Raw genomic sequence first — 14,414 nt, forward strand, 5'->3', positions numbered from 1 at the left:
AAATAAAATAGAAAGTAAGTAGATAAATAAGAAAGAAAGAAAGAAAGAAAGAAAGAAAGAAAGAAAGAAAGAAAGAAAGAAAGATTGTCCCTAATGAAGTTTAAAGCATTAACCAACTCTTTATTAAAACATTCAGTGTTATGGAAAAGAACCATAATGACAGATATTCACACATTTATAGTCTGTAGGAAATAAAAAGCTATAATGCATCACGTCATAGTAAGAGTAAAAAAACTGTAAGGATGTTTGAGAATGAACTCATTTCTGTATCCAATAAAGCGGTCATGTCACGGTACAGAAACGAATGACTCGAACCCGAAGACTCGAAAGGTGAACTAATCTTTTCTGTTTCCTGAGCTTATGCGATGTTGCGCATGCGCGGTGAATCACTCCCCGAGACGACTCGACGTTCTCGACGTCATGAGAACGATCCGAACGAATCGCTCGTGAACGTCACGTCACGTCACTACAAGCCATTTGTGTTCAGCATTTCCACAGGAGCTAGCTAGCAGATTTGGATTATGAAGCGCTCTCTAGATAATTCACGTTCGCGTCCCCAGTCTCAGCTGGACGTCGGTATACTAAACTGCAAAACCCGGCTCACAACATTGACGGTCAGCAGCAGTAACCGCCTGGGTGGCAAGAAGAACATGGCAGATGATCGTCGAAGGGAAGACGAAGATGACCGGAGTCCTGGATTACAGCACCAGATGTTTCTGATTATGGAGGACTTCTTAGATAGATTAAAACTGTTGGATTATGAAGAACAAGTCCTTGTGAAGCACAACATGAAACCTCTATCCAGGTAAAGTAAGACGTCTTCTTTAACTGTCTAGGTTTATTCAATTCAATTTATTTCAATTCAGTTTATTTTGTATAGCGCCTTTTACAGTGAACATTGTCTCAAAGCAGCTTTACAAAAGAAGAGAAACAGAGAAAGGGGAGGGGAATATGATGAATGAAAATACAAATAACTAAATAACTATAAATAAGCATAAATAATTAAATGAATAAACTATTTGATCCCTAATGAGCAAGCCTGTGGCTACGGTGCCAAGGAAAAACTCCCTGGGATGATATGAGGAAGAAACCTTGAGAGGAACCAGGCTGAGAAGGGAACCCATCCTCATTTGGGTGACACTAAACAGTAAATAATGTAACTGTAACTAATTAATGTCCTTTCTACAACAGCAGTCAATGGCCCATGAGGAACTATTAGGTCATTGTAGTTTCTAAGGTCATTATAGACACTAGTTTATCTGACGCAAATGACACTTATATTATTTATTAATAACGTCAAGGTTTTTAATCCAGATGTTGTGATTGTAAGTGTCATTGGGACACTTAGGGACCGAGTGCTAGTTCTTTAATTGTTTTTTGTTAGTGATGATATTCTGGGTACTGAAACCTTGTGTTGAGATTAATGTTGTCAATTCTATCATTAAAACATCATATATTGAATAGAACATGGCGCATGGGGTGAAATCTCATCAGATTATTTGAAAAATTGACCGCTAGAATGCCCAGGCTGTAATTTCCATCAAAATCATTATTTCTAACTCCGACATGTCAGCATGTTCTGTTCGTTTGCTATATTTTCTATTCAGACTATTTTCATGTGTGTTTCCGTGGAAAACAATAACATTTTTGAGCGATCCCAAAACGCTGGGATCACTCAAAACGCTGTGTGTGACAGGTCACCTCTAATATACCAGTAAGGGCTGACAATGAACTGGATGAAAAGACCATCACAAGCAAACATGATGCAGAATTTCTTGCCACTCAATCTCAATGATTTTAAAATCATCACAGTTATTTTATTCCTGAAGCATATACTGAGAAATGACTGTAAATGTTTAATACAATTGATTTTGCGTCCAGAACAGTGGTGTTCCCCCACAATTAACATTAGGATTATCTGCAGCATAAGCACAATAACTAGGGGAGAGTGGGGTACAAGAAGTACTTAGGATTCAAAGGCATAGGATTTTTCCATATGTCTGGTAAAAAAACAAAATTATAAATAAGAGCATGAGGCAAATGTGCAAACTTATTGCTTAATTAACTGTGAATTAGATTTGATGATCCTTTCACTGTTTTAGCCACCTCCCATGACACGTCATATTCCATGGCAGATGCTGTCTGAGGGTCAGGGCTAAGTACCTGACTTCAATTCTGCAGGCTGTGTATGCAATTAGAGACTATGTAGAGACTATAGATTAAAATGATACTATATTTGGCTAGTTTTTGAAAGAACACTAAACACAGAACTGAAAATGAACATCTGTGTGAAGTTTTACTTATGCTATGGTAAAATGATCTTTCCTTAGTGTGGTTATAGAAACCAGTAAAAACTGATTTGTTGTACCAGTGTACATGAAAAATCACTGAAAATTGATTGGTGATTTTGGAAACAAAAAAATGTTGCTGTTTGACATATATAATCTGACACTACATAAAAAAACTAAACAAGTAATAAAAAGTAGTCAGACTCTGCATATCACTGAGCTTGGCTGGCTTTGACATCATGCTACTCAGTAAAATGAAGATGGGCCAATTTACTCACAGTGTACAGGGACACATCACAAGACCTGTACTTGTAAATAGTCTTCCTGTGAAGGCAGAGTACACAGTGTCTTCTCCCACCTGAGTCTTGTCTCTCTGGACAGTGCACAATTGCCATCTGCATCACTTTATGGTGGCTGGGTAGTGAACCAATAATGTAATGACAGTTTGCACTCCGTACCTGTCTGGGGAGAATAAAATGAAAATCTTAAGGGAACCACATGTACAACATGGACCAAAATACAAATGTTCAGAGTTCCTCTTCTGCTAATGGATTGACTGACATAAGAGAACTTATAAGTGTCTTGTCCAGTGCCGGAACTGACTGGTGAATAACTGCTAAATCTCTGTGGTCCTGTCAGATGCATGTATTTGGTTTTAAAGTCCCTTTGCCTTTATGCTGACATGGAAAATGTACATTTTCAGATTTCAGTGCATGCATGATGTCGGCACAATGTACAAAATTGTACCAAAATCTGACCACTTCCATCTCATTCCATCTAATTTTCTCCTCTTTTTCTCTCTTTCAGGCATTATTTTGTAGCAAGTTCATACACGCAAAGTAACCCTGGAGAACAGTTCTACATGTTCAGCGTCATCGCAGCTTGGCTCATAACACTGTGTGGCCGGTCATTCGAAACCCCACAAGAATATGATGACCCCAATGCGATTGTCTCAAACATCCTTACGCACCTCAGGGCACTGGTCAGTTACTACCACACAATAATACATGACTGTGTATGACTGTATGTGTGAGAGAGTGAGAATAAGAAAGAGAGTGTACTCTCTTTATGACTTGATTGTTTGTGTGGTTGATGTAGGGTGGGCTGGTTGAATTTCCTCCTTCAAAGCTGAAGTCTGGTTCAGGGGAACATGTGTGCTACGTCTTGGACCGCCTGGCAGAGGAAGCCCTGAATTGTAGACAGTTTGTCTGGAAGAGGTAAAGCACACTTAAGTGAGCTACAAGAATATTTAAGAAGCGCTCTTAATATTTTCTTCTTTGTCTCAGGCCTCTCTACCCCTCAGAGCAGTTGGAGGAGGAGTCTGTGCTGGAGGATGATGCCGAGCTCACGCTCAGCAAAGTGGAGGACTTGACTGTGAGACACACACACACACACACACACTCAAACAATGTTACACATACAGTCAGGTCTATAAATGTGTGCACATTGACAAAGTGATTGTTTGACAGAGTGATATTCTGGTTTACCATAGTATATTGGAATTGAAATTAAATATTGAATATGTCCTCAGTGCAGACTGATGGCTTTAGTTTGATCATTTGAGTGTAATGTGAAAGTAATGTGAATGGTGTAAGAATTTACAGTGCATGTGTGTCTGTGTGTGTGTGTGTGTGTGTGTGTATACAGGACTACTCATGTAATCAACATTTACAGTATAGTGCTGTTTCCATTCCAGTATACTACTGTTTTGATGGGTACCACTGTAATGAGATTTTTGTTAGGATTTTTAGGGGACACTCTATTGTTTTGTTTAGACTGGAAACCAGAATATAGGTCCTACAGACTTGAAACTTGGTTGGTACCCTTAGACCTATCAGGAATGCTACATTCCTCTCAGGTCTCAGATGACCTCCTAGCTAGACTCATCATAAGACAAGGCATCCAGCAATGTCTTGCTGCAGCTGTGATTCACTTAAGGAGTTATGGAGGTTCCTGGATGAAATTTCTTATCAAGTAGTTCTTTCTGATCAAGAGGTCTTTTTGGTTGGGGAGTTTCTTTTGAAATTGTAATCTGTATATACAACATCTTCCTCTCTCTCTGACTTGTTGTGCACTTTTGAAGACAGTTGCCCTCTGTCTAAAGTAGTGGGTATGGGAAGTTCAGGGCAGTGTGGCACCAGGGCAATGGATAAAGGAAGGTCAGGATACAAGATAGCAGTTACATTCTTGCCACCGTGATTTTTGGTAGGGTCCACCATGCAGAAATCACAGTGGCTTGACTGATCAGTGGGTTCCTGCAAAATTCATGGTATAGCAAACCTCATGGCCCTCTTTTCCTCTCTATATGCAAAATAATAAACTAAAATTCTATGGGGGGAAAAAAGAAATTGATATCACCCATGAGTTCTGTGTGCGATTCTTGCAACCTTTTTTATATGCTATATTTTTGACCAGTCTTTGTAGTGCTTGCATTTACTGAGTTTCTGGTGTCTCTGCCAAGCCTTAAATGCTTCAGTTCCTGCGTTAATTGCTGTAATTCCTACACAATTCAGCCAGTTTGGATGCAAATTCAATTTAATTTAAATTCCAATATGCTGAGGTAGACAGCTGAACAACACTACATATACAATACAGCATTAAATCCTGTCTGTTCATAGGAGGAGGCTGCCGAGTTTGAAGACGTTATTGATCTGGAGGAACTGAAGTCCAGAACTAGTCAGAGTGTAAGTTTAAGAACAAGCAGCATGTATTTCATGGTCTGAACTAAGAGACCTGCACAGGACTCTAATGAAACATGTTCTATGTTACTATGTAATCAGAATGCTTACTCATAGTCATTGTATTTACTTCTGGCGGCATGTGGTACAAGTGTTTATTTCTTGTAAAAATCACAAGTCTTTTTTTGTCAGGATGTTAATAAGCATCCACTGTCTAATGTTTTTTTTACACATTCCTCAACTTTATTAAGCTGGTGCCTATATATAAGGAGAAGGCCTTAAACAGAACATTGTGGAACAATAAACTTTACCGTGGTATGCGTGAGAAGTCACTATTTACATCTACAACCTGACAACCATCAATCAAACAAGACCTGAGCCTGTAGAGGGCTATTACTCCAACAGTATAATCGATGGTGTCACAAGTTGCAAAAATTCAATAGGTCATTTTTAAGTCCAATCAGAATTTAATACAGGTGAACCATCTTAGTGTGATGAATGGAAGTTGGAAGCTTGATGTCTCACGTATGCAGTCTGATATATAAATGTGACCATTTTATTGTTTAATTAAAAATAAAATAAATCTTTGTGAAAATATGTTTGTAAGTGAAAATGTGTATGTGTAAAGGAGGAGAGAGGGCAGGGACCAGAGATGATCCTGGAGTCAGTGACCGATTCTGCAGAATGGAATTTGGAGATAGAGAGGGTTCTGCCCCAACTCAAAGTCTCTGTCCGCACAGATATTAAGGTTAGAACTTCCATTTTCAGAAATCACATATTACTTACATTGCAAAGACATCAAATAAATCCTCATGATAACATCATGAATCCCAAACATTTAAACATGGTATTTAGATTTGTTTTGTTTGCTCAAATTAAATGCTCTGTCCAGGCCTGACAATCCAAATATTTTAGCAGTTATCTAAATTATTATTATTAATAATAATAATATAATATATTATTATTATATTTAACAAGTAATTATGGTTGTGGAAATAATTCAGGATTGGCGGTGCCATGTGAGCCAAATGCGTCAACACCAAGATGGCATCAAAAGCTCTTTGAAAGAGGCCAAGGTATGTTGCACATGTTTACTTTGGGCTCAATTTTGTGTATTTTTTTCACTCTGTGCTTTTGAACTCATTGAATATGTATGTTCCAGGCATATCTAGATAAACTGCTGGAAGAGATCAGTAAGACTCAAGAGAAAGTGAGCAGCAGAGAGAAGTACATCAACACACAGCTAGAACACCTAATCACAGACTACAGGAATGCACAATCAAAATTCTGTGAGGTAAAATCCTAAGCATGTGAAACTTGATAGGGAGTAAAAATCTCAAATATTGCAGCAATCTGACTGCAGAATATAATTATTTAAAAAAAAAACAAATTAAGCTTTCTTTATTCTTGGATGGCTTCAGTTTTATGTTACTGATGTTTTTGTGTTTTCTGAATTATGTGTCCTCAAAATGGCTGAAAATGAAGTGTTACTGCATGTCTGAAGCATTTTTCATATGTTCATAAGAAGATTGGTATTGTAGACAGAGACTGCAATCCTAAGACTTAAGTTGTTTTTGACAACCCTAATCTAAATGCCAAAATGCTTTTATGTTTAGTTAAAAGGTTTCAAATTTAAGAAGATCAGATTTTAGCAACTAGTCTTTTGTGACTGGTGTTCTATTTGCCACACATATACCAATCAGCTATAACATTAAAAACACTGGCAGGTGAAGTGAATAACACTGACTGAACTCACATCTATGTCTTTAAATTACTTAAAACTTATTGTAACCTAGGATATACAAATGACTAGTAGTAAATACTGCTGATCAGATATTGACACTTCATAAGGTATAGCTGATTTTAAATTATATGATTATATATTATATTTCTTATTATATTATATTTCTTTTGCAAATTATGCTTATGTCACATTTTTGGCTTTTACAAAGGTCTGCTTTAAGAATAAAAAATGGCACCTGTCAAGGAGTAGGATATATGAGACAATACTTGAACAGTCAGTTCTCAAAGTTATGTTATGATATGATATGATATGATGGAGGCATGAAAAAATGGGCAGCATAAGAATGTGTCAAGGGCCATACTGTGGTGGCTAGATGACTGGGTCGGAACATTTCCAAAATGGCAGGTCTTGTGAGGTGTTCCCAGTATGCAGTGGTTAAGACCTAATAAAGGGGGTCCGAAGAAGCACAACCAATGACAGGATTGAAGATGGTCAATGCTCATTGATGCGAGTAAGGCGTGAAGGCTAGACTGTCTGTTTCGATCCCTGTTCACTTCATACCTTATATATATCCCACACCTTTACAGGTGGCATTGTAATGAGATCATTTGTGATCACTTCACCTGTCAGTGGTTTTATGTTTGACTGATGAGTGTATACTATTTCATGTCTCTTATGTGTGGAGTAAAAACACTGGTTAATCATAAATAAGCACTTCATTTTTACAAGTCAAATAGTGAATATCAGCACATTAATTTTGTGTGTGTGTCTGTGTGTGTATAGGTCAAGGAGCTGCATCAGCAGGCCAGTAGAGGAGTGACTGAGAGAACTAGAACTATAGCAGAGGTGATATATCCACTACTGATACTCTCCCCTCACAGAGAAACTTCATGTAATCCACAAGTTTCAAAAATTCTCCTAAACATTTTGGTGTTTTCCCTGCACTATCACAGCTACTTCAACTCAGTAAGGGCTGATTAAGTTTATAATATTAATCAGATGTGTAAATACAGAGAAAACACTACAGTGTGCATGGCAGGAGGTATTCCAGACCAGGGTTGGGAACCGATTATATATATATATATATATATATATATATATATATATATATATACACACTACCCACAAAAAGTTCAGGATATTGGGCTTTCGGGTGAAATATCAGGATGCACCTAAAATGCACTGTAACCTTTCCAGGTGAACTTAATTTGACCTTCTCTACACTTTTGAATGCACATGTCCAACTGTTCAGTGTTTCAGTACTTTCTGCAGAACTTGCTGCTCTCTAACAAGGTGCTTAACGGCAAAATTCACAACTGGTGTTTGATCCATGAATCCACCAATAAATTTTCTGGTTCAATTAGAATTGGTATTTAAACAGTCCTCTTCATCATGCTGTTCACATTTTGACATCATGAGACCAAGACCACACCTAACAATTGATCAACAGTACCTCGCCATTGTGAGGCTTCAAACAGGATGTTCTCAGAGGGAAGTGGCCACTGAGCTTCGAGTGTCTCAGACTGTCATCAGCAGGTTGGAACAGAGATACAGAGAGACTGGAAGAGTCACGGAAAGTCCAACATAGGCCTAATTTCATCTTCATGGACGACAGAGCTCCAGCTCATTGAGCTCGCATCATTAGGGAACGGCGGCTGGAGGCTGGGGTACCTCAAATGGAGTGGCCTGCACTTTCTCCAGACCTGAATCCCATAGAAAATCTATGGGATCAGATGAGTCGCCGTGTTGTGGCTCGTAACCCTGCACCCTAGAACCTCAATGACCTGAGGGCCACCCTTCAAGAAGAGTGGAATGCCATGCCTCAGCAGACAATAAGTCGACTCGTGAACAGCATGAGCAACTTTTTACATTTTCCATAAATTTCACCCAAAAGCCAAATATCCTTTGTGAGAAGTGTATATACACATAATGCCTCATTCAACATGCCTGACAGTCATATAAGCAAGTATTCATGTGTCAAGTTTTCATATCATCTAATGACATTTTTCTAACATTATACACAGATCAATGAGGAGCTTGAGAAAGTGAAGCAGGAGATGGATGAGAAGGGCAGCAGCATGTCAGACGGAGGTGAATGCATATACCCTGTTATTGTAGATTTTGAACATTTGTTTATATATATATAATCAGTTGTGCTCATAAGTATATATATATATATATATATATATATATATATATATATATATATATATATATATATATATATATATATATAATTTGTTCATTCATACCCAGATAAAGTGATGTTTGTTTTTGTAGTTCCAGTAGTAAAGATCCGGCAGAGTCTGACTAAGTTAAAGCAGGAGATCCAGGAGATGGATGTGCGCATGGGGGTTGTGGAACAAACACTGTTGCAGGCCAAACTCAAGGAAAAGAGCAACATGACCAGAGACATGCATGCCACACACATCACAGAGATTACTACACACACCTACTCATAACCACACACAGAATACACACAATACAGTGAAGGGAAAAATTATTTGATCCCCTGTTGATTTTGTACGTTTGCCCACTGACAAAGAAATGATCAGTCTGTAATTTTAATGGTAGGTTTATCTGAACAGTGAGAGACAGAATAACAACAAAAAAATCCAGAAAAACACATTTCAAAAAAATTATACATTGATTTGCATTTTATTGAGTGAAATAAGTATTTGACCCCTTTGCAAAACATGACTTAGTACTTGGTGGCAAACCCTTTTTGGCAATCACCGACGTCAGACATTTCTTGTAGTTGGCCACCAGGTTTGCAGACATCTCACATCTCAAGGAATTTGGGCCCACTCCTCTTTGCAGATCCTCTCCAAGTCATTAAGGTTTTGTGGCTGACCCTTCAGCTCCCTCCACAGATTTTCTATGGGTTAGGGTTAGGGTTAGGGTTAGTGATTAAGGTCTGGAGACCGGCTAGGCCACTACAGGACCTTAATGTGCTTCTTTTTGAACCACTCCTTTGTTGCCTTGGCCATGTGTTTTGGGTCATTGTCAGGAGTTTCTCATCCAAGATTTAGGGGTATATGGCCCCGTCCATCGTCCCTTTGAGGCGGTGCAGTTGTCCTGTCACCTGGGGATGGTGTACTTGGGGTCATAGGCAGCATTACTCCTCCTCCAAACACGGCGAGTTGAGTTGATGCCAAAGAGCTGGATTTTGGTCTCATTTGACCACAACACTTTCACCCAGTTCTCCTCTGAATCATTCAGATGTTCACTGGCAAACTTCAGATGAGCCTGTACATGTGCTTTCTTTAGCAGGGGGACCTTGCGGGTGCTACTGGATTTCAGTCTTTCACGGCGTAGTGTGTTACCAGTTGTTTTCTTGGTGACTATGGTCCCAGCTGCCTTGAGATCATTGACAAAATCCTCCAGTGTAATTCTGGGCTGATTCCTTGCCGTTCTCATGATCATTGAAACTCCATGAAGTGAGATCTTGCATGGAGCCCCAGACCGAGGAAGATTGACAGTCCTTTTGTGGAAGTTTGGAATCTGATTGGTTGCTTCCTTCTGTGGACAGGTGTCTTTCATACAGTTAAGGAGCTGAGATTAAGAGCACTCCCAGAGAGTGCTCCTACTGTAATCTCAGCTCCTTACCTGTATAAAAGACACCTGGGAGCCAGAAATCTTTCTGATTGATAGGGGATCAAATACTTATTTCACTCATTAAAATGCAAATCAATGTAGAACTTTTCTGAAATGCTCTTTTCTGGATTTTTTTATTGTTATTCTGTCTCTCACTGTAATTTTAATGGTAGGTGTATTTGAACAGACTGATCATTTCTTTGTCAGTGGGCAAACGTACAAAATCAGCAGGGGATCAAATCATTTTTTCCCTCACTGTACATGGTAACATATAGTAATATTACAAAAGGACCCCTACCAACTGTAAAATATATTGAATTTTTGTTGTTTTGGTGATTCTGAAGTGTTTTGCAGGGAAAACAATTATTACTTTTATGCTTTCGACAAGTCCAGTATCAGTTGGCTTCTGGAGAACCTTCAGAATGTTATCCTGACCATAATTCACTTAATGTAAACAAATAATGACATAATAAAATATGGTATCAGAAAAAAATGATTGATATTTCTGTATGATCGAAACAATGATTCACATGCTCACTAGCTGTTATCATCTATATCACAAACAGACAATTTTGCAAAAACAGACATTTGTAACAATCTGGGGTTAACTGTAACATTATGAACATTATTATCACTTCTCAAAACACTTTCAAAAATGTGTGTGATACATTTGAACATCATAAGCCTGAGCAAAATATGCAAATATGCACCAATCCAAACATTTATGTGTATTTGTTAAAGTTTGCTGAATTAATCAATGTGAAAGTTTGGGGCGAAAAAAGGTCAGAGGGGAGGCGCAAATTGTTTCCAAGAGAAAACCACAAAGTCAGGTATTAATTTTGGTACTCAGTTTATTTTATTGTGTCGGAACTCAGAGCCCCCTCCGAGTGGACATATCACAGGGTGGAATTTTGTTTGTATCTATTACTCTTAGCTTTCCCAATAACCTCCACAATCTATAAAACTTAGCCGAAATAAAAGAGATCTCGGTCAACAGATGAGAAGAAGCAGGTTTTCTTTATTCAGTCATGCAGTCAACAACATGCATATCTGAAGAGAGCAGCTGGTCTCCCAAACCCCGAAAAAGTCCCCTCTACTTATACCCCAGGCGCCCCGGGGCGCCTCCTTTTCTCTAATTTAAATATTTTCAGCAATTTCCCATTATATTCAGTGTATGGCTACTTTAGTCCCTCCTTCCTTAGTTTACATACGTTTTCCCAGTTCCCATTATTTTCGCATTTGTCCCGAGACCGCCCCTAAATTGATACCATCCTCCCCTCGATGACGTCAATTTTCCTCCTCACCAGTTTCCCCTTATTTTTAGGCTAAGTCAACCATTTTTATAAAAATTGGCGCTTACTTATAGGCGCCACTTCCTTATTGACTTCATTTGACCATCACCTCTTAAAGGTGCTTCCTCGGCTCATCCTGACCTCGCGCGTTGCCCCCCACAACAATGTGTAAGTACCTTGCTCTCTTCCTCTATGTCATGATGACTTTTCTCTCTACCTACTTGATCTAAGTTTTGTTTTACTAATTTTAAACTAAGCTGTGCCATTAAGCTGCCTCATATCCTTTTCCTCTTTTCATCACTGTTGGTTGCTAGTATTCCAATGCTATTGTCTCCTCTACCTGCCTATCACTGTCATGTCACAGTGACCTGGCCTACTTCCCACACTGTGTTCCCCCTGCCTTAGTACCCGCTCTCTTTTGCTGACTACATAGTCACGCAATATGCACTTCACTCATCTTCACTCATTTCCCATTATTTTTTCTAGCTCAGTCAGCCCGCCGCGCTATCTTCCGGAGAAGTCCCAGGGGTGCTCTGCGACGCTATCGCCAGTATCAGCTATCCTGTTTGGCCATTGAACTTACTGGTTTCCTGGAGCACCTATCTGAATCCTCTATTCCTGAGTCTCCTTACCTCGCTCACCATATCGTGAGAGATACCGTCTGTCTTGATCAGAGCACCCAATTTCACCCCACAACCTGTGATCAGTCTACTCAGACCTTCTACTGGCATTGGACACGCACCACCTCTCAAGGCGTCCAGACTGAGGATTTCCCTGTTGAGATTTCCTCTAATGATTCTTCCTCTGACTCCTCTTCATTTCCTAATTCCCCTGACATTCCCCAACTTTCTCCTGAATTTGTGCCCATGCCTTACAGTATTCATGATATTCCTCAGTCTTCTCCTGACTATTCGCCCTCAACTTCTCCCACTGATTATTCTCCAACTTCTCCTCAGGATCCCGAGATTCCGTCTTCTACAACTGACCCTCCGGTCCCACTGATCCCATTGGATAGGCTGGCTGACTGAGTTGTAACTCCTAATGTTTCAATAAATCTCTCCTCTTTTCTGTTCCTTCAGTCCCAGTGTGGTTATTACGCTAGCATGCTGCCTTTAATAATTCTGCATGTTTATTATGAAGACTATGAGGCTATATCTGATTATTATAGCTATTATTAATCAGAGTTAACTACTTACTACGTAATAAATGGCTAAATTATTCTTGATAGATACACACTACTCTTTAGGCAGAATATTGCCAAGTCAGAGCTTAGAGCATTGAGTACAATAGCACTTAAGCTACATTTAAGGCTAGGTATATAATTCAAAGCTGGGTATATTATGTTTTCTCCGACAATTGCTTTTTAATAATAATGTGCATAAAACCTATAAAAAATATAATATTTTTAAATTTATTACATTTAAAAAATTGAATTAAAAATATTATAAAATAATTATAATTAAAAAATATTTTTAAAGCATGTTGATAGGGATTCTCCATTTGCATTTTCTTTTTGAGCTGGAGAGGCGGGGCTTAAGCACGCGTTTTATGTATAGCTTGCAGTGCAGACTAGTGGTGGTGAAAACTATTCTGTTTAAAGACTCTGGTTTCATTGAGTCACTGGAATTAATGGAGTCAGTGATTCTTTTATAGCCCTGTACAAACTCTAATCATGCTGGGAAATAGTGGTGGATCTTGTCATCTGCTCAAAAGGAGGAGTCTACGGTCTGCAACCCCTTTGCAGTCATACATGGCTTCTGTCTTGGAGACAGTCCTGTAATCAATGCACTTGGCAATATAGTTAGTCACTGATTCCTCAAAGTTGGCAGAATAGACAATGGTTGCAGTCTCCTTGAACATGTACCACTCAGTGTGCTCGAAACAGAAAATGACAAATTTTCATGAGCATGTGTAACTCAGTTAGCAAACTGCACTCCCAAATAAGTCACAATGAAAATAAAGCACTGATTTATAAAGGGTGGGACAATTTTATAGTTTACTATTTCTTACAGCCCAACTTACTTACCAACTTGTTACTAATGTAATAAACACAAAAAAGTATTCATTTGACCCTTTTTAGGATTCTGCACTTGCATCCACCGAGGTCTTCATAACATCACATCATCCTCATGCTTAAATCCCTAATGATTAAAACGTTGTTTATTTCTAGCACAATTATCCATACCCTGAAAAAACAAAATCACATTTCAGTAACAAGATTTTGAAATCTTTTACAAATTCATCAATATATGTTAATATTGATTAACAATTAATAAAGAGAACTAGAATGTTGCATTTCCAGAAGAAAATGCATGTGTTTGCAAAAAGCAAAGCAATATGTTGCTTAAACTATTGCAATACATTGTCAAATAGTATATACAAGCTAAAGTCACAGGTTAAAAAGTTTAAAGGTAGTTCATGTGGCTGTAGAGTAAGACTTGAAGCTATAGGAAGAGTTTAAAGACGATGAGTCCTTAAAAAACCTCTTCACTCACTCTAGCTGAAGTCACACACAGCAGCGGTCTGAAGTCCGTGACAAATACATTTAAAAATCCATACAACATAAACTATAATACTAAGGACGGAAAGTAAGCTGTCCTAGCTTCATAAAGTACATCGTGTGCAACTTGGTGCTAACAGTGCAAGACAAAAACAGTGCAAAGAGACAATACAGTACGTATAGCAGCAGTTGAATAATGTGCAAATACAATTCAAATAATACATTATTTAATACATGTACCCTAATAATAAATACAAGTGACAAATTATAAAATAGCAATATATTAAACTATAAACAAAACAGAAAAATACTAGT

The 14,414-nt window shown here is 38.4% G+C and overlaps 1 protein-coding gene across 2 annotated transcripts; it reads left to right on the forward strand.

Annotated features, from left to right (window-relative positions):
- Positions 1-424: 424 nt before the first annotated feature.
- Positions 425-12,702, forward strand: LOC131362441 (intraflagellar transport protein 57 homolog). 2 transcript variants are annotated; one of them, XR_009206198.1, is made up of 12 exons: positions 425-805; positions 3,096-3,270; positions 3,387-3,505; positions 3,575-3,662; positions 4,907-4,972; positions 5,595-5,714; positions 5,971-6,042; positions 6,129-6,260; positions 7,494-7,556; positions 8,735-8,801; positions 8,991-11,767; positions 12,086-12,702. XR_009206198.1 is itself a non-coding variant. In XM_058404442.1 (11 exons), the coding sequence occupies exons 1-11, from the start codon at positions 522-524 to the stop codon at positions 9,170-9,172; spliced, it is 1,368 nt and encodes a 455-aa protein (XP_058260425.1). In that variant the 5' UTR covers positions 425-521; the 3' UTR covers positions 9,173-12,702. The 2 variants fall into 2 exon arrangements, 1 of the variants encoding a protein (XP_058260425.1); XM_058404442.1 differs by having other exon boundaries at positions 8,991-12,702.
- The last annotated feature ends 1,712 nt before the right edge of the window (positions 12,703-14,414 follow it).

Source organism: Hemibagrus wyckioides, linkage group LG12 (assembly GCF_019097595.1).
Source record: "Hemibagrus wyckioides isolate EC202008001 linkage group LG12, SWU_Hwy_1.0, whole genome shotgun sequence".
Classification (NCBI taxonomy): Eukaryota; Metazoa; Chordata; class Actinopteri; order Siluriformes; family Bagridae; genus Hemibagrus; species Hemibagrus wyckioides.

Bases quoted from the DNA above. Each gene is read 5' to 3' on its own strand.
- LOC131362441 (XM_058404442.1), top strand. From the start codon at position 522: ATGAAGCGCTCTCTAGATAATTCACGTTCGCGTCCCCAGTCTCAGCTG. The intron at 5,715-5,970 runs GTTAGAACTTCC...GAAATAATTCAG, and splicing joins CTGTCCGCACAGATATTAAG to GATTGGCGGTGCCATGTGAG. The intron at 6,043-6,128 runs GTATGTTGCACA...TGTATGTTCCAG, and splicing joins GCTCTTTGAAAGAGGCCAAG to GCATATCTAGATAAACTGCT.